The 21219-nt window shown below is 37.1% G+C and overlaps 1 protein-coding gene across 2 annotated transcripts in view; it reads right to left on the bottom strand.

Moving 5' to 3' along the window:
• CA10 (carbonic anhydrase 10) overlaps positions 1 to 21219 on the bottom strand; it is a 622326-nt gene that overhangs the window by 377154 nt on the left and 223953 nt on the right. For both annotated transcript variants that reach the window (XM_004271808.2, XM_049701630.1), the window contains exon 3: positions 5899 to 6041. In XM_004271808.2, coding sequence (XP_004271856.1) covers positions 5899 to 6041 — 143 coding nt within the window. The remainder of the gene's footprint in view (positions 1 to 5898; positions 6042 to 21219) is intronic.

Raw genomic sequence — 21219 nt, 5'->3', positions numbered from 1 at the left:
TATGCATTTGAAGAGAATGTGTATTATGCTACTTTTAGATGAAATGTTCTGTATCTATCTTTTAATACTATTTTGTGTAATGTGTTGTTTAAGGCCAGTGTTACTGATTTTCCATCTGGATGATCTGTCCATTGATGTAAGCAGGGTGTTATAGTCCCCTACTATTATTGAGTTACTGTCAATTTCTCCATTTATGTCTGTTTATTATATTTGTTTTATGTATTGAGGTGCTCTTATCTATGTTAGGAGCATATATATTTAAAACTGTTATATTTCCTTCATTGATTTATCTCTTGATCATTATATAATGTCCTTATTTGTTTCTTGTTACAGTCTCTGTTATAAACTCTATTTGTCTAAGTGTCTCCATCCCTGCTTTCTTTTCATTTCCATTTGCATGGAATATCTTTTTCCATCCCTCACTTTCGGTCTGTGTGTGTCTTTAAATCTGAGGTAGGTCTCTTGTAGGCAGCATATATATGGGCCTTCTTTTTTACCCATTTACCCACTATATGTCTTCTAATTGGAACACTTAGTGCATTTACCTTTAAAGTAATTATTGTTAAGTATGCACTTATCACCATTTTGTTAATTGTTCTGGGGTTTTTTTTTGTAGTTCTTTTTTGTTCCTTTCTTCTTTTGATCTCTTCCCTTGTGATTTGATGACTATCTTTAGTGCTATATTTGGATTCCTTTCCTTTTTGTGTGTATCTGCTATCAATTTATGGAAAAACCTGAATGAATTTTTTGGCCAACAAAATATATAGCAATACATGATTATTTTATGTTCAAGTGTATTTTAACAACCTTGCATTTTTACTCCTCCCCCTCCAAGTTTAATTTTTTTACCTCCTATTTTATATCTTTCTGGTTTGTGTATTCCTTAACTATTTATTGTGGATATAGATAATTTTACTTTTGCCTTTTAACCTTCCTTCTAGCTTTATAAGTGGTTGATCTATTACCTTTACAGTATATTTGCTTTTACCAATGAGATTTTTCCTTTTGTAATTTTCAGATTTTTAATTGTGACCTTTTCTTTTCTGCTTAGATAAGTCCCTTTAACATTTCTTATAAATCCAGTTAGTCATGCTGAACTCTTTCAGTTTTTCTTGTTTCTAAAACTCTTTATGCCTCCTTCAAATCTGAATGATAGCCTTGCTGGGTGGAGTATTCTTGGTTATAGATTTTTTTTCCTTTCATCACTTTGAATATATTGTGCCACTCCCTTCTGGCCTGCAAAGTTTCTGCTGAAAAGTCAGCTGATAGACTTATGGGAGGTCCCTTGTATGTAATTGGTTGCTTTTATCTTGTTGCTTTTAATATTCTCTCTTTATCTTTAATTCTTGCTATTTTAATTACAATGTCTTAGTGTGGCCCTCTTTGGCTTTATTTCTTTGGGACTCTCTGTGCTTCTTGGACCTGGATGTCAGTTTCCTTTCCCAGGTTAGGGAAGTTTTCAATTATTATGTCTTCAAATAATTTATCTGACCCTTTCTTTCTCTATTCTTCTATGGGACCCCTACAATGTAAATATTAGTGTGCTTGATGTTGTCTCAGAGGTCTCAAACTATCTTCATTTTATAAAATTATTTTTTTTTCTCTTTTCTGTTCTGTTAGGGTGATTCCTACTGCACTTTTCCAGTTTGCTGATCCACTCCTCTGTATCATTTAATCAACCATGATTCCTTCTAGTGTATTTTTAAATTTAAATTACTGATTGTTCAGCTCTGTCTGGTACTTTATATTTTCTAATTCTGTTACACTTCTCACTGTGTTCATCCATTCTTCTCCTGAGTTCACTGAGCATCTTGATGATTATTACCTTGAACTCTTTATTGGGCAGATTGCTTATCTCCATTTTGTTAAAATTTTTTTCCTTAGGTTTTGTTTTGTTCCTTCTTTGGTACATATTTCTCCAACTCCTCATTTTGCCTATTCTCTGTATTTATATCCAGTGTTAGGCAATTTGGTTATATTTCCTGATTTTGGAGAAGTGGCCTCATGTAGGAGAGGTCCTATGGAGCCTACCAGCACACTCCCTTCTGGTCACCAGAGCTATATGCTCTAGGAGTGCCCCCTATGTGGGCTGCATGGGCCTTTCTGTTGTGGCAGGACCAACTACTGTGGGAATGCTGGTAGGTGGGGCTGCATTCTGCCTGGTTGGCCACCAGACTCTGCTTCACGTGGTGGTTGCTGGCTCACTGGTGGGTTAGACCAGTTCCCAGTACAGCTGGTTGCATGGGTTGGGGGGGTCCCTGGGCTGGTGCTGTCCTTCTGGTGGTCTAAGCCAGGTCCTGGGGCAGCTGGCTGTGGGGTCTGGGATGGTCCGGGGTTGGTGCTGGTTCACTGGTTGGTGTGTAAGTCCCAGGCACTAATAGGATAGAAAGAAGACTCTAAAATGGTGCTTGCCAGCACAAGTGTCCTTGAGGTATAACAAGTTCCCAGGCACTGCCACCAGTGTCTGTGTCTCCAAGGTGGGTCCCAATTTCCTTCTGCCTCTCTGAGAAGCTCTCCAAAATCTGCAGATGGGTCTGATCTGGGATACTTTCAAATTACTGATTCTGCCCTGGGTCCTTTAGCATGTGAGATTTTGTGTGCACCCTTTAAGAGCAGAGTCTCTATTTCCTAAAGCCTTCCAACTCTCCCAATATGTCAGCCTTGCTGACCATCAAAGCCAGACATTTTGGGGGCCCATATTCTTGCTGCAGGACCCCTTAGCTAGGGAGCCTAATGTGGGGCTTGGTCCCCCTTCCTCCTTGGGGAGAACCTCTGCATTTATTATTGTCCTCCCGTTTATAGGTTACCTACACAGGGGTGTGGGTCTTGACTATATTATGTCTCCACCCCTCCTACCCAACTCAATGCAGTTCCTTCTTCATAGATTTAGTTGTGGAAAATCTTTCAGCTAGTCTTGAGGTTGTTCTTGTAGATAGTTGCTCTGTAAATGATTGCAATTTTGGTGTGCCCATGGCAAGAAGTAAGCTCAGGGTCTTCCTACTCCTCTGTCTTGGACACATTTCTCCCAAAGTAGGATTCTTATATCCATATGCAATGCAACAATATGTGAGTGTTGTTTGAAAGTACACTTATTTTGGATTTTGTCCTATGTGTCAGATATGAACAACTGGATAAAAAGTACTCTTCTTCAAGAAAAAACAAACATTGTTTAAAAATTATCATTGTAAATAAGCATCTTAAAAGGTAAAAGAAACCACATTTGTTGTAAAATAAATATCCAAGACATCATATGTTTTGATTCTCATCTATTATTACCCTTTGTATTCTTGTGTTCACATTGAATTTCAGCTCTACCTCATGCTAAAACAAACAAACAAAACCTGTAATTCATCATCTGAGATCTATGCCAAGTCAAATATGTTCAAACAAACACAGTAACACAGTGAGGTACTGCAGCAGAGCTGCTTTGTGGGTTTGTAAATAAGGTACATTTAACAATGAGCAGGAAGAATGCTCATAGATACAAATGTGACATAAAACACATAATGACTGGGATGCATTTAACATGTTGATACCTAGCTGATCTCAGACTTCAAAATGTGGCAGCTTGCCCAAATTCTACAAAACCTCTCAATCTTTTAGAGAGGTTTTTAAACCTTTTAAGTTGGCTACACATTTCTTCAAGGAAAAACTAAATTCAGAGCCAGTGATTTGAATCCTTACTTCTAAAATAAATCTCCAATTCATTAAACACCATCTTTTAATAGTTTGCAAACATGATTTAGCTATTGTCTATCAAGTTTAGGCATTACATTACCAGTTAGTTTATCCAACTACCATCTATATTTTATATTTTCCACCTTTCACAAATGCAAAGGAAATAATCAAATGGTTCTCAGCTCTTCAAACAGCTGACAACACAAAGCATGCCAGATATAAATATTTACACCATCAAAAGTAAATGTTTCCAAAATTCCAAACTCCAAAGCATTTGAAAATTGATTTGGATCAGGTATACTTTACTAAATTGAAAATATACTTTTAAATCACATAACAACAAAAAAACACCAAAAGATAACATAACTAATGAATGATTTTTAACTCCAGCTATCTCTCATTCTCTTCTTTCCCAATAAATTTTAGAGAGAAGCTTTCCTGAATTAGTTTTTTTTATTTCTTTCACATCAAGATCTTCCTCTAAGATGGTATGATGGAAAATGAAACTTGTATATTCACTGTTTGTGTTAGCTTGCTACCTTTTCCATCCCACTCCCTATGTACTTTTTACCTAATAATGCTTTAAATCCTTGTCATACTCTTACGAAAAAATCCAGTTCCTTAACATGGCCTCAGGATCTCGCCTCTGCTTTCTTCTTCCATCCTTATCTCCTCATCAACCCCTCATAGGTCTCTGTGCTTCAGCCTTGCTGGCCATCTTTCAGGTAATTTCTGGAATTCAGGTACCACCCTTCCTTCTGCTTTGTGTGTGTTTACTTTTTTTCATTTCTCAGTTTGCCTAGAATACAGTTATGTCCTCCATCACACTCTCCAAGAAAGAAAGAGTGATTGCATACTCAAAATTGCAATTTGCCCTTTTTATATACTGGTCAGTGAACCTATACATGCTCATGACTTGATTTGAATGATTCAACTTTTTAAAGAGAGGTATATGTAGAAGCCAAGTCAAGTTCCTTTTAGGGTTTGTAAAATAAAACTGCAATTGGAACAATAATTAAGGTAGGTTAGTTTTCTATACGATCAGAACAATAAATGTCATGAACTTATATAGGACCTTTTTACAAAGGTGCTTCCTAAGTCATATTTAAAACAGCACACAAACACTACTTAGCTAAATAGTCTCAATCACATGCAAGATCCTTTAAAACTTGCCTTGTGACCTAAGTCAAAGTCACTAACAAAATCTTGATAGGTCATTCGATTTTTCAGTGCATGTGTGAAAATTATGTGATAAGAAAAAAATACAACATATATGAAGGTGAAAAGATTACTTACAAACTTGTGGTAATTAAGGTGAACAGACTGCATAAGGGGAGTAGAAAGCAGAGCCCAAGGAGCCCAACCCCTGGAGAATCAGCCACCAGCAGTAGTGAAATTTATCCAAATTTTAACCCCAGTTTCTTGCACACAAATTATTTTCCATTCCTCTTGAGTTCACAACAGCTAAATCACTTTCAAACACAATTTTCTGTGTGTGTTTTTTCCACCGTCAACAATCTACTCAACAGTAAGGGTAGCTAAATATAGATAAACTAGAAAAAACAAAAAAAACAAAAATGCTAGATTCCAGTGATGAGGAAACCCCATGGACATTATGCTCTTCCACAAATTAAGGAGGAGCTCATCATGGGGGAAGGAGAGGGAAGAAGGGATGTTGATGTGAGAATCGAGAAGCATAGTTCAGCATTTCTGTGCAGGAGCTATGATTCTTAGCCAGCAAGCCATAGTAAAATTAATTATTTACTTTCTTATAAATCATCTAATGTGATTTTTGTTTGTTTTTCCTTCCAGGATGATAAATGTCTGAGTTTACTTTTGTTAATTTTTTTTTTCACTTTGTTGAGGTTAAAAGAAGCCCCAGTAAAGAGGTTTCTGAGAGGAAGAATTTTCCCAGCATGATATGCAGGGGAGGCAATGCTGTTTTCTGACTTTCTTTCATGAGCTACCAAGGGATAGGACTTCAGGCAACATCCAGGGAATACAAAGAAGTAATCAGAAGCATGAGGGTTTGACTAGGTAGAGAGAAAAAGCACGATTTACACATAATTATATTTGCTGGCAATAGGCCTGAGGTCTGTGATATTACTCCTGGGTAGAAAGACAAACTCATCACAGAGATCAAGGACTGGAAGGCTGGCTTTCAGAATCAGCATCTCTCCCTGTCCTCAACTTCACGATGGAAGCAACATGGCTGCTTACCTTCCTGCCCCCAGTGTTGATGCGAAGGGGCATCAGAAAGGGGTCGAAGATCATGTGACTAGTCTCTATATTGACTGGTGACTGCCGTTTCCCCACAGAGCAAAGATTCCAAGCTGAGTTCACCAATCCCCAGAAAGAAGGAACTAGAAACAGAAAGAAATTTTAGAATCAGGCTGGGGAAACAATGTAAAAAGAGCTATGGCACAAAAGTCATAAAATCAAAGAGAGCCATCCAATGTTTCCCACACATAGAGATCCTTGGGTGTCATTATGGCAGTTTCCTGGTCTGAATCTTGGTCAATTTCTCTAACTCTTAGCTTCATGATGTCTTAAGATCAGATTTTGTTATTTTTGACCCATTGATTCTGTGGCCTCTTTGATGGGTATAGATAGCTAGCATTAATGACTTAATAAGAAGGTGGCATAGTCCAGCCACATCATCTTTTCATATTGAGGTACACTAAATATATAGCAACTCCTGAGTTGATGCTCTGCTTTTCTGTTTGGCAGGAATGATATGGGAATCAACCTTGTTCTAGATAGAAAGTTTTATAAGCTTTTCAAAGAAGTAGCATTCAACATATATAAGGTATTTATTCTGCTGAGGGAGTGAATTATTTTATGACCCCCTATCAATGCCAGACAGGAGCTTGGCAAGTTGACTTAATGTACCATCAGCTGAAGAATGTGTTCATTAATAAGCAGAAAAAGATGGCATTGAGTGCAGAGTGCAAATATCCAAAGGGAAATCATCCACTCATTTTCAGTGTCACATTAAAGAATCTATTAAAATAAATTTCTGGACAATTTCCAGTCCTATTTTCTTCTGTTTGAAAAAGTTAGCAGAGAAGTGGGGTAGCCAACCTACTAATTTTACATCAGTGAAGATCAGCGACTATATCTTCAACATTTTCCTGCCCCCTCAGTATCTTTATTGAGGCTTTAGATCCATGTGTCCTTTATATGCCTCTGAGATTATATGATCATCATTCAATCATCCATGCACAGCATCTATCAGCAGTCCAGTGAGCTCCTATTGCATGTCCAGCACTGGGTTATGTTGAATTTTGAAGAAGGCAGATGCATGTAAGAACAATTACCACACTGAGGGTGGGGTACAGTATGAGGTTAAGTCAAGTGTATATGAAACTCTAGATGAGGGGCACCAAAGCCTGCAGCAGTGGAAGTGGAAACAGGGAGCGATTCCTACAGAAGATGAGCCTAACAATAAAGTCACAACCCTCTCAAATGCACGTGTCCTCTCAGGAACTCAAATTTAATACAACCTTTAATTTACAGCAGCCATTATTCCTTCTCACGTCATGGATGGAGAAAACTGAAGCAAGAGAGGTGTATGGCAAATACCTGCCAAAGATACTATGAAAGAGAGAAGTTTGGGGCTGGATGGTATGTCTAGTCCCATCTAAATTCAAAATTCTATAACCCTTTTAATTGTTATAGGAAATTATTGGGCAGAAGTGATAAAAACAAGTTCCTTAGAGTCTTAGAAGAATATTTCAACACCAAAATAAGGTGGGCTTCATTGTGAAATATGGCAAATAACTTAATTTGGTTTAACCCCTTGGCAATAAGCCTCTGGTAGATCCACCCCCTTTAATTAAAAAGTTTGAATTGACTTTCCAGCTATAACAGATTTTCAAAATGGCAGCAATGGCCAGGGTTACAGAGAGAGAAAGAGAAGGAGGAGGAGGGGAAGGGGAAGTAGATAGAAGAATATGTACATGTGTTTCCTTGGCACTTTCATTTCCCATCATTATTTAAGCTATTTTATCTCTGCAAGTCACTTTATCTTTAGAAGGTACCATGACCTAGCAAAATTACAATATTTAAGGAAGCTCTTGCATTAAAAATGTATTTAAAAAACATAAACTTCTATCATCTATAAAATGCTCTTTTAAAATCACTGACTTAATTTTAGACTTATTCTTCAATCATTTCAAGTTTATTATAAAAATAAATCCTCCATCAGTGCATGTTCTTACCTGTGATTTTCAGTGATGCACATAAACATGGCAGATGTGAGGATGCCAGGGATACAGTCATGGCACTGCCACAAATTAGCTGTGTGCCCTTAGATAGCCATTTATTTCTTGGGCCTTGGTTGGTCTCTATGGCCTCTGTTGTAGGCTGAATAATGGCCCCCTCCAAAGATGTCCACATCCTAACCCCAGAACCTGTGAATGTGTTACCTTACATTGTAAAAGGTACTGGACAGAAATTACTAAATTAAGGATCTTGAGATGAGTAGATTATCCTGGATTATCTGGGCCCAACATAATTACAAGGGTCTTTTTTATGAGAGAGGTGTAGAAGGATCACAGAAAAAAATTAAGGATGGAAAGAGAGGTCAGAGAGGACAGAAGATGCTGGCTTTGAAGATGGAGGAAGGGAACATGAGCTAAAGAATGCAGGTGGCCTCTACAACCTGGAATAGGCAAAGCAACAGATTCTTCCCCTAGAGCCTCCAAAAGGAACACCAGCCTGCTGACACTGATATTAACCCCATGAGACTCATTTCAGACTTCTCACCTCCAGAACTCTAAGATAATAAATTTGTGTTGTTTTAAGTCACTAAGTTGTTATTATTTGTCACAGCCACAATAGGAAACTAATACAGCCCCTTTTATCTTTAAAATCCTGTGAGACAAGAACCTCTTTGACAATCAGGCCATCTATGATGTCCTGGGGGACCTTCCCTGGAAGGCAGATTCATAATAAACATAGTAAGAGATGATACATATTGTATTTCATATATTCCCATGAAAATTATTAACAAAAATAATCAAATCCTATAAATGGATTGCCAGACTGCTATTATATGGCAACATGGGTGGGCAGATGCTTCTGTGCTTTACAAATAAACTTCACACCCCAAAAGTACCCCCATAAAAACACAAACAGCAAAAATGTTATGTGAACATCTGATTTGCTTTTATTGGGCATGGCATTCTTTATGACAAATAGTTTCAGGGTTTTACATACCCACTTCACTATCGAGGCCTGTGTGTCTGGTTCTAACCACTTGCTTAGACAATTGAGGAATAACTGAGAAACACTCTTCCTTGCTAATCTGCGACCCTCATTAGCTCCACTCCTGAAGAGGTATCAAAGTTTATTCATCACTGGATTGCTCATTTTAAATCAGCCATAAATTAATAGTCTTTCAGAAATAGAAGCCACCTTAGTGGTCATCTAATCTAAATGAATAAACAAAATTAAGGCCATAAAGGCAGATAAAGTCCTCAACCCAAGACCACACACCCAGGGAGAGGCAGGAAAGGACAGAGTAAGGACTGGTACCCAGGTCTCAAGACTCACAGTGCTCTAAATCCCTTCAACCCCAGCAGGCTTCATACATGAGCAGGTAATTAGAGTCAGAGTTTCAGAGTTAAATTGTTGTTATGGTCATGGAAGACTTTTGCTACCATTTCTCTTTTGGTAAATCAAGAGTAACATTAATGCTTAGTCTCCAGTTAAAATAAATTTCAAGTGCAAAGGTTTAAATCAAACTGCTTTAAATATCAATCATCCCAAATAAAGTTAGGATTTTTAAAAAGCCATTCAACTATAGCTGGGTAGAAACAAGGCTTCAATTCAGGCAAGATAAGATGTGTTTGTGTCTCATCTGCAGAGCCTCAAGGAGAGCTAATGGGGATGACTGCTCATGAAGAGCTGAGCTAGGCAAGGTTCTAGTTCAGATGAAAGAAGTCAATGCTCTTAGAATCATTGTTATGTGTTGGGACAATAATTAAGGTGTCTAGTCCACGGACCTTAGGTGCCGAAAGGGACCAAGAATAGGTCTACAAATGTCATGTAATCTAGGTTTTAGGGAAATGCTATAGGAGGAAGGCTGTGGAAACAGAAGCATGGAGTTCCCATACTTATTAGAGCATGGGAGTGAGCCAGTAGACTTTACCTTCAGAGCAAGGCTGGACAAATGAACTAAGGTTTCAAGATTTAGGGTAAGAAACTCTCCCTCTGGATTTGTGCAGAACTCTGTTATCCCCACAATTCTAATATGTAACTATGCTCCATATTTTTGATCCTTCAGGTTTATAAACTCCCCATGTCACCCCTGGGAACAGAAGTGACTTTGTAGAACGCTATGGCACTGCTTCTATTTCCAAATTTAGAGAATCATTGCTGAATTATTTTTTTCTTCATTCCCATGGTTGTCCCAATAAATCAAATTTTTAAATTTTCTGTCATTTTTTTAAAGCATCAGTTATTATGGTTTACTAGCTAATGCGGTGTCTTTTTCTAGCTTGACTGATACAACTTATTGTTGAGAAAAAATGTGAAAAAGTAAACTTGAGTGAGAATTACTCTAATTAGTAAACAACTGGTCTGAAATGTTTGAATGGCACCATCTCTAGAATCCTTTTCACACAATCTTTTAATTTACATGTAACCTAAAATAGACACCTGACTTGGATATTTTTGCAAATTAATTTTCACAGAGACTAAACAATGGAACTTAACTGCTGCATCACAGCTATGTGTCATCTTGCCAAAACATTTCCCTGTGGCAATGCTGTCATTGTGACTATAAACTACAAAACCCAATGGTTTCTTGGCTCTGGGTCCAGTGAGCTATGAAAATGCTCAGTGACTGATTTCAGCTACGTAAAACATAAGCCTTGGAAAATTCAAAACCTATCGGTTGCTTATTCAAAATCAGTGAAACAAAAAGCTCAAGTTTAGCTTATTAACACATGGTAACCCTCAGACAAAACCAAAAAAGCTCCTACTAAAATAAGAAATAGTTTGAGAGAGCAATGAACTAGAGGGATCAAGTTTGATACTGAGTTAAAATTTGTCTCGATGACATTTGTATCCTATAGAAAATGCTCCAAAGTCAGTCTGAGCTTTTAGACATCCTCCTTGTTCATTTGTCCTGAATTGTCATTTGTCGTCTCAGCAGAATTTGCAGAGACCATGCTGTTATGGCAAGGAATTTGACACTTGGAATTAATTCATGCAATTTATTGACTTGCTAAATCCTATGGAAACAATACAAACTCAAAAAGTGTTTATTGACAGCCTATTATGTGCCAGACATTAGGCTTGACACTGTGAATTCATGCAGCAAATATTTACTGAGGACCTACTCTATGTGCCAGGCACTGCCATCAGTTCTGGGTAGTCAGTAATGAATAAAACAGATATGGTTCCTGCTCTCATAGATCTTGCAGTTTAGTAGGGGATATGGGGGATAATGTTTATCTCCAAGTTTATATACGCATATCTATGTAATTAGAACTATTTGCAAGTATGCTGTAGAAACAATTAAAACAGTAATGAACTATAGAATATAGTATGGATTGGTGAGATAACCTAGGTAGAATGGCCAGGAATAATTCCTCTGGAGGTGACATCTAACAAACCCTGGAAGGACTGAGAGGAGTTGCTTCTGAAGAGTGGCAGGGGAGAGGGTGTCCAAAGAAGAGGAGAGGAGCAGGTCTTGGCAGAGAAGAGCCTGATGTGTTTAAGGAGTGGAGAGGAAGAAAGTTAACCTGAACTAGATGAGCCAGATGAGAAGAAAAGTGAGATGAAATGAGGTTGGCCAGGTAGACCAGGGACAGGAACTTGCATTTTACTCTAATGTATTAGAAAGCAACTGAGAATTTGGGGCAAGGGAGTACCATGGTCTGATTTATGAATTAAAAGCCTTGGTTGGAATACAGCCAAAAGTGAGCTTGCTTACCCTTGGAGTAGTTTGAGTAGGAAAAGAATTGGTTTCTAAGCAACAGTTGGGTTTTTATGAGAATTTAATCCTATTGCTTTGGGTTTGTTTAAATTCTATCTCAAAGGCACAACTAATTGAATGTTTTAAAAACTATTCTCTTCAACACACGTTCCAATAAAATAGCATTTTCCTATGATGCAACTAGTGCATTACAAGTAATCATTTGAAGCAAGGAATATTTTCATGAAGAGATTCAGCTAAGGCAATCTTTTCTAGCTTTCAAGCAATAAACTAAGTTCCCAACTTTTTGGCCAAAGGAAAGCAATTGCAAGTTGGGAAAATGAATACTGGCATAAAACATATTTTCAGTGAATTCAATCCTTACAAATAAAGGCTTCTGCTTCAATATAGCCATCTCTACTGTAGGGTTATAAAGCATATGAATACATTTAAAATAAGAACTCATATCTTTTCCTTGTTCTTTTCCTCACCAGAGCTGATTTACTGTCATTTTCCCTATTCTCAACTCTAATAAATCTCCACTTTGAGCCATTATTAATGAGCATGTTTGAAATACTCACTGCTGCAGGATTTTTGGCCCCTTTCTGATTTCAAATTTATATCATAAGGGGAGCTGGCTTTGAATAACTCCTTTGCTGCAATTCCTCTTCCATTGTTGGGACTCTGATTCATATTACATGGAGGGCTTCTAACTAGAGCTGCCCATTCTCTCACTTGGGAATCTCTAAAAGGTTGGAAATATCCTACTTAATACATAATCATTAATTTGTGCATTCATCTAAAAAATTAATGGAATATCTCCTATGAGCCAGATTTTTAAAAATGCTCCCACTCTAATGAAGACCTCTAATTGTGGGAAGACAGGCAAGCTAACAAATCATGCTATAATAAAACATGAGTTATAATTAAGGTGTGTGAATATTAAAGTCTAAATGGAGACAGGGGAGTAAATTGACCCTGACCCTTTCCTCAAGTGATGGCATCAGCCTTCCTAGCAGAGGAGACGTTTGAATTCATCCTGAAAGTATGAATAGAAACTACAAGCCATACAAATCTTATAACTAGTTAAAAGACTAAAATTTTTCTAGAAACTGAGACAAATTATTGCTGGAATTTGAGTAACTTTTATGCAGGGAGATTTTAAGCCACTGGATCTTCTGACTTCCTCAACTTGGAGAGTTTGTATTACATAGGAGAAAGACCATGAGCTACCATATCCTTACCATGCAACCTTGAGCAGGGGGTTAAACTTCTATAGCCTTAGTTTCTCCATCTGTAAAATGAAGATGATACTTCACAGAGTTGTTGGGAAGATAAGTGAGAATATGCTTATAAAAGGTCTAGCATAGTGTCATTTCTATAACAAATATTCAATGAATGTTGGAGAAGGATTACCATGAGGGGATGTTGGGGAATGGTGTGGCCAGCAGCTCTGTGATCCCACCACCATAACATTCCAGAGATGAAAAGGGTAAAGTTTCCAGGCAGGAGTGCGGAAGAGGGGAAGGTTTCAGAGGCCCACACATCCCAACCTGAATTCAGAGCAGGGAGCAGTCTAGGTCATAGGATTGGTCTCTCAATTTCATACTTTTAATGAACCATGTGAAATTATTTCTTGGATCTATAGCTCTCAACGTCTGGATGAATGGAGAGAGTTAGCAGTGATATGGGTCACCCAGCATGGTTTTATCTACAAAGAAAATAATTTTAATTTAGCTTTTGGAAGTTGGTGGATTATTTGTTTGTATAGCAGCTCCATCCTCCTGTTTGGGATTGGTTCTAATATGCTAACTGGCTTGCATCCCTGCAAGCACATCAACAGAGGGTGAAGTGAAAGGAAAGAAGGGGGAGTTTTCATTTGCTGATCAGTCACCATAATCTCTGTGCTAGGAACTTGACATATCTTATCTTGCTTAATCCTCCCCACAATTCTGTGAGATAATATTAACTGTTACTTTGTAGATGAGAAAAATAAGACTTAAAGAGGTTATATGACTTTCCAAGGTCACTTGGCCAGTAAGTAGAGGGACTAGAATTTGAAATCAGTTCTTTTCTCTAAAACAAAGAAATAACAAGACAAAGGAAGCAAAGTAATGCATGTGTAGTAACATATGAAACAATACACAGGCATATAAAGCAAGAGGTAATCATCTCACCCTCCTTCCTTCCAATGACAGCCCTGAGGTAATTGGTGTGAACACTTTATTAGGCATCATTCAACATCTTTCACTATGCTCATACAAACATATTCAAGTACCTATACACAGAGAGAAGTTCTATTTATAAAAATAATTTTTGTTTCAAGTAACAATATACCATGAATGCCCTCTATGTCAGTCCTTCGTAGAGCTACTCATTCATGTGAAAGGCTACAGAGCTGCTGTAGTTTGAATGCACCTAACTTTTCTAAACCATTTCCTAAATGAAAGACATTAAGATTGTTTCCATCTTATTTTACCATGAAAATCAATGTTGCAGTAAATAGCCTCAAACATATACTTTTCATACTAGTAGTATTGTTTAGTCAAGGTATGTACATGCTTTATTTTAATAGATGCTGCCAGGTTACTTTAAAAGATACTGGCAGTGTCTATAAATATTTATGTTCCTAACAGCTATGTGTGGTATGTCCACTTCCCCATAATCTCCATAGCACTGAATGTTATTTATTTATTTGTTTGTTTATTTACTTATGGCAATCTAATAGGAAAGATGGGATTTCACTGATTTAATTTGCATTTCTTAACTACTGCCACGGTTGAGTATCTTCTCATATGCTCATTAGCTATTTGCATTTCTCTTCTGATCCTATTCTTCATGTATTTTTCTCTGGGTTATTTGTGTTTTTCAAATGAGTTTTACCTATCATTTGAATTCTAGAAATATTAGCCCTCTGTCACATGCTATAAACATTTTCTCCTAGCCTATTATCTAGCTTTTAAGCTCATTTTTTGGTATTTGGTTATCTAGGGATTTTAAAATTTTATATGGTTGGATTTATCGATCTTTTTGTGCACAAGCTTTCTCTGTTTTCTCTATTATTTAATATTGCATATCCAACTAGAGTGTTTGTAAGTATTTTCCTAAATATTAAAAAAAATATTTTTACTGTTATAGTTTTTACAATTTTATTTTTAAAATCTATCAGAGATTAATTTGTATATACTTAGACCACAATCTGGGGTCTAAGGTTTTCCCAGATATAAACTGAATAATGCCATTATTATTTATTAAACAAACCATCTTTTGTGACCAATTGAGTGTTACTTTTATCACATATTAAGTTTCCATATACATTAGATTTGCTTCCAGTCTTCCTGGATTATTCAACCTATATTTATATTCCTGTGTCAGTGCCATATTGTTTTGAGTATAGTTACAATTTAAGGTCATTTATAAGATCAGGCTTCCTGATCAAAAAGCCTGCTCTCTTTCCCTGCTACCTCTAAAGGACTATACATGCTCCAGGGAAACTTGCTAGGATTAGTGACCCTAGGAATTTAACTGTGTTAAATTCTGAAAAATTCACCAACACGTTATTAGACAACAATTCCCTACAAATTCAAACATCTGGTGAAACACTTTTAAAATCCTGCAAAACATGTGGATATCTTGAAATACAGTGTCCCTTATCCATATCTGTTTGAGTATGTAAACATCTCCCTCTCTTTTTCTCCCTCTAATTCTCACTCTCTCTATATGTGTGCACAAAATTACTATTATACAAATTTCAAAAGTAGGCAAATGATGAAAGCCCTCTTGCCCAGATGTATGTGGAGATCAGTCGCCTTTTACAACTTCTCAGTGTTCACATTTGGGTAATCCTACAGAAATCTCCAGCCGTTCCAGTCTGTCTTGGTTTTGGCAGGTATTTAAGGCATTTTCTTTACCATTTGCAAAAATAAGGGCTCAGTTATCTTCATATTACATCAGGAAAAATAATCTTTGTGCTATCCCTGAGTCTTGGGGTCCAAACACGATAAAATTGGTCACTAAACAGGGAACAAAAACACACATATGATCTGTTGGTCTTTTCCCAATTCTGTACTGGGATGGATTGTCCAATAAGCCTGCATGTATTTTCTGTTGAGATGCTAGATTTAGCTTTCTTTGACATAGTGACTTCTACCAGCACATTTAACTTCTCTTCTTAATTTTCCTATTTGACTTTGGCATCAACATGCTTCCTATTAGCAGGCAATAAAACATGCAGGCATCTCACTAACTGTAGCTCTCTATCATCCCCAAAATCTTGTTAAAGATCAAATCTGGGTGAATTCTTTGCTTTCAAATGATTTTTGTCCAACCAAGGTACCACTAGCCTAATCCAGTTCCCAATGCCATGTACTTTAGTTTTTGTAACAATTCCTTAAATTCCCCAACTCCAGGGTAAGTTCCACATTACAAATGATATGAGAGCTGAGCAGACACAGAAGAACCATGACTGGAAAATAGGCTACATCTCTGGTCCACAACAGAATTTAGTGCACAGCAAGGGTCAGGATTAGATTACTCAAGATCTGTGTTGTCTTGTATCCCTAGAGCTCTGATTCAATGCCATCATTACACCCTCAGTTCCCATTCCAATCCTTGGCACACTCAACAACTCAACAACTACTAATCAAATGTGTAGATAATTAAATGGATGGATGGATGGAAGAAACTGAACTATGCTGTCTGCTTTGCGTCTTATTTTCTCCCCGGTGCTTGTCATATTACAGTTCTTCAATACAGTTTGTGGAATGAATGGATGCACATCATTCTGTTTCATTTCCAAACCCTCAAAAATACAGTGTGCTCATTCCTACTTCTGGGCTCTTTTCCCCTGTGCTTCACTGAGGTATAATTGACAAATAAAAATTGTATACATTTAGGTTGTACAACATGATTTTTTTAAGGTGTACAATGTGATGGTTTGATATACATATACATTGTAAAATGATTACCACAACCATAGTTACCTTTTCTTTTTGAGGTGAGGACCCTTAAGACCCACTTTCTTAGCAAATTTAAAGTGTACAATACACAATTGTTAACTATAATCACCATGCTGTACATTAGATCCCAGAATCTATTCACCTTATAAGTGTATGTGTGTGCTCTTTGACTTACATGTTCCCTCTCTTCAGATCCTGGCAACCACTGTTCTACTCCCTAGTTCTATGAGTTTGAATTTTTAGATTCCACATTTATCTTCTTTTCTCTCTTGACCTTCCCCTATCAAATCCTATACATCCTACAATTCCTAATTTAAATCCCAATCCCTCCATAAATCATCCTTTACTGGTAAAGTCATCACTCTGGATTTCTAGAGAAGCTGGTTAGATGCCACATAATTTCATATTTAATTACACACGGTTATATTGTTCAATGTTTTGTGAATTCATTAATATCATTTTCTAAGTAGAAGTAAGCACCTCAAGATCAGAAACTTGAACATAGCACAACACCTGATTACAGGGCCTAGACCTATAAAAGATAATTCATGAAGTGATTGTTCAAGGTGAAATCTCTCTAAGGAACTTTTAAAAATAATTTTTATTATAGTTGATTTACAATGTTGTTTTAATTCAGGTGTACAGGAAAGTGAATCAGTTATACATATATGCATATCCACTCTTTTTTAGATTCTTTTCTCATATAGGTCATTACAGAGTATTGACTAGAGGTCCTTATTAGTTATCTATTTTATACGGGTATGGTTTAGGGTACAGGTTAGTGTACAACAACGTTTTAGGGTTAGCGTACGTGTTAGGGTAAGGGTTAGTGTTAGTGTATGGGCTGGATTAGGGTACAGGTTAGGGTAAGACATCGGGTAAGGGTTAGGGTTAGGGTTAGGGAACGGGTACGGTTTTGGGTACAGGTTAGGGTACAACAATGGTTTAAGGTTAGCGTACGTGTTAGGGTATGGGTTAGTGTTAGTGTACGGGTTAGGATTAGGGTATGGGTTAGGGTAAGGCATCGGGTAAGGGTTAGCATTAGGGTTAGGGTTAGGGAACGGATATGGTTTAGGGTACAGGTTAGGGTACGACAACGGTTTAGGTTTAGCGTACATGTTAGGGTAAGGGTTAGTGTTAGTGTACGGGTTAGGGTTAGGGTACGGGTTAGGGTAAGGCATCGGGTAAGGGTTAGGGTTGGGGTAGGGTCAGGGTTAGGGTTAGGGAACGGGTAGAGTTTCGGGTACAGGTTAGGGTACGACAACGGTTTAGGGTTAGCGTACGTGTTAGGGTATGGAAATCCCAATCTCCCAGTTTATCTCTCCCTCACTTTCCCTCCTTTTAACCATAAGTTTGTTTTCTACATCTGTGACTCTATTTCTCTTTCATAAATAAGTTAACTTGCACCATTTTTTTTTAGATTCTACATATAAGTGGTATCATATGATGTTTGTCTTTCTATGTCTGACTTACTTCACTCAGTATGACAATCTCTACATCTATCCATGTTGCTGCAAATGACATTATTTCATTCTTTTTTATGGCTGAATAATATTCCACTGTATATATGTACCACACCTTCTTTATCCATTCCTCTGGCAATGGACATTAAGGTTGCTTCCATGTTTTGGTTATTTTAAATAGTGCTGCAATGAACATTGAGGTGCATTTATCTTTCCAACTATGGTTTTCTCTGGATATATACCCAGGAGTGGGATTGCTGGATATGCTAGTTCTATATTTAGTTTTTTAAGGAGCCTCCATACTGCTCTCCATAATGGTTGTACCAACTTACATTCCCACCAATGGTATAGGAAGGTTCCCTTTTCTCTGCACCCTCTCCAGCATTGTTTGTAGATTTTTTGATAATGGCCATTCTGACAAGTGTGAGGTGATAGCTCATTGTAGTTTTGATTTGCATTTCTCTAATAATTAGTGATATTGAGCATCTTTTCATGTGCCTCTTGGCCATTTCAATATCTTCTTTGGAGAAATGTCTATTTAGGTCTTCTGTCCATTTTTTGATTGGGTTTGTGTTTTGATCTAGAGCTGCATGAGTTGTTTGTACATTTAGAAGATTAATCCCTTGTTGGTCGTTTCATTAGCAAATATTTTCTCCCATTCTGTGGGTTGTCTTTTCATTTTGTCTAAATGTTCCTTTGTTGTGCATAGTTTTTAAGTTTAATTAAGTCCCTTTTTAATTTTTGTTTTTATTTCCATTACTCAAGGAGGTGGATCAAAACAGATATGGCTGCAATTTATGTCAGAGAGTGCTCTACATATGTTTTCCTCTAAGAGTTTTATAGTATCTGGCCTTATATTTAGGTCTTTAATCCATTTTGAGTTTATTTTTGTGTATGGTGTTATGGAATGTTCTAATTCTATCTTTTACATGTAGCTGTCCAGTTTTCCCAGTACCATTTGTTGAAGAGACTATTTTTTCTCCATTGTATAGTCTTGCCTCCTTTGTCGTAGTTTAATTGACCATAGTGCATGGGTTTACCTCTGGACTTCCTATCCTGTTCCATTGATCTGTATTTCTGGTTTTGTGCCAGTGCCAAACTGTTTTGATGACTCTAGCTTTGTAGTATAGTCTGAAGTCAGGGAGCCTGATTCCTCCAAGTTTGTCTTTCTTTCTCAGGATGCTTTGGCTATTCAGGGTCTTTTGTGTTTCCATACAAATTTTAAGATTTTTTGTATATTTCAGTGATAAATGCCACTGGTAATTTGATAGGGATAGCATTGAATCTGTAAATTGCTTTGGGTAGTATATTCATTTTGACAATGTTGATTCTTCCAATCTAAGAACACGGTATATTTATCCATCTGTTTGTATTATCTTTGAGGTCTTTCATCAGTATCTTATAGTTTTCTGCATACAGATCTTTTGCCTCCTTAGATAGGTTTATACTTAAGTATTTTATTCTTTTTGATGCAATGTTAAAATGGATTGTTTTTAATTTATCTTTCTGCTCTTTTGTTTTTAGTGTATAGGAATACAAGAGATCTGTGTGTATTAATTTTGTATCCTGCAATTTTACCAGATTCATTGATGAGCTCTAGTAGTTTTCTGAGAGCATCTTTAGGATTTTCTATGTATAGTATCATGTCATCTGCAAACAGTGAAAGTTTTACTTCTTCTTTTCCAATTTGAATTCCTTTTATTTCTTTTTCTTCTCTGATGGCTGTGGCTAGAACTTCCAAAACATTGTTGAATAAAAGTGGCAAGAGTGGACATCCTTGTCTTGTTCCTGATCTTAAAGGAAATGCTTTCAGCTTTTCACCATTGAAAATGATTTTTGCTGTGGGTTTGTGGTATATGGTCTTTATTATGTTGAGGTAGGTTCCCTCCATGCCCAATTCCTTGAGAGTTTTTATCATAATGGGTGTTATATTTTGTCAAAACCTTTTTCTGCAACTATTGATGATCATATGTTTTGTTTGTTTGTTTTTTTTACGGTACACGGACCTCTCACTGTTGTGGCCTCTCGTTGCAGAGCACAGGCTCCGGATGCACAGGCTCAGCGGCCATGGCTCACGGACCCAGTCGCTCCGCGGCATGTGGAATCTTCCCGGACCGGGGCATGAACCCATGTCCCCTGCCTCGGCAGGCGGACTCTCAACCACTGCGCCACCAGGGAAGCCCGATCATATGGTTTTTATTCTTCAGTTTTTTTAATGTGGTGTATCCCATAGATTGATTTACATATACTGAAGAATCCTTGCATCCCTGGGTTAAATCCCACTGGATCATGGTGTATTATCCTTTTAAAGTGTTGTTGGGTTTGGTTTGCTAGTATTTTGTTGAGGATTTTTGTGTCTATGTTCATCAGTGATATTGGCCTATAATTTTCTTGTTTTGTGGTACCTTTGTCTGGTTTTGGTATCAGGGTGATGGTGGCCTCATAGAATGAGTTTGGGAGTGTTCCTTCCTCTGCAGTTTTTTGGAAGAGTTTCAGAAGGAAAGGTGCTTAACTCTTCTCTAAATGTTTAACACAATTCACCTGTGAAGCCATCTGGTCCTGGACTTCTGTTTGTTGGAAGTTTTTAAATCACACTTTCAAGTTCAGTACTTGTGATTGGTCTGTTTATATTTTCTATTTCTTCCTGGTTCAGTCTTGGAAGGTTGTACCTTTCTAAGAATTTGTCCATTTCTTCTTTGTTGTTCATTTTATTGGCATAGAGTTGCTTGTAGTAGTCTTTTATGATCCTCTGTATTTCTGTAGTGTCAGTTGTAACTTCTCCTTTTTCATTTCTAATAATAAAATTAGAAATCAATAAATATTTGAGCCTTTTCCCATTTTTTCCTGATGAGTCTAGCTAAATGTTTATCCATTTTGTTTATCTTCTCCAAGAACCACCTTTTAGTTTCCTTGACCTTTGCTATTGTTTTCTTCATCCCTATTTCATTTATTTCTGCTCTGATCTTTATGATTTCTTTCCTCTTACTATCTTTGGGTTTTGTTTGTTCTTCTTTCCCTAGTTGCTTTAGATGTAAGATTAGGTTGTTTACTTGAGACTTTTCTACTAAGGGAATTTTAAAGAAAAGTATTTGTGTTTGAAAAGACACCAGCAATGAAGTGGATTTACTAATATTTTGATTCTTCTCACCAGCTGGTTCCCTAACATATGCCCAGCCTTATGAAGCCTTTT

This window comes from Orcinus orca, chromosome 19, assembly GCF_937001465.1.
Source record: "Orcinus orca chromosome 19, mOrcOrc1.1, whole genome shotgun sequence".
Taxonomy (NCBI): Eukaryota; Metazoa; Chordata; class Mammalia; order Artiodactyla; family Delphinidae; genus Orcinus; species Orcinus orca.
Note: the sequence above shows the minus strand (reverse complement) of the source record. Positions and strands in the feature narration are given on the sequence as shown.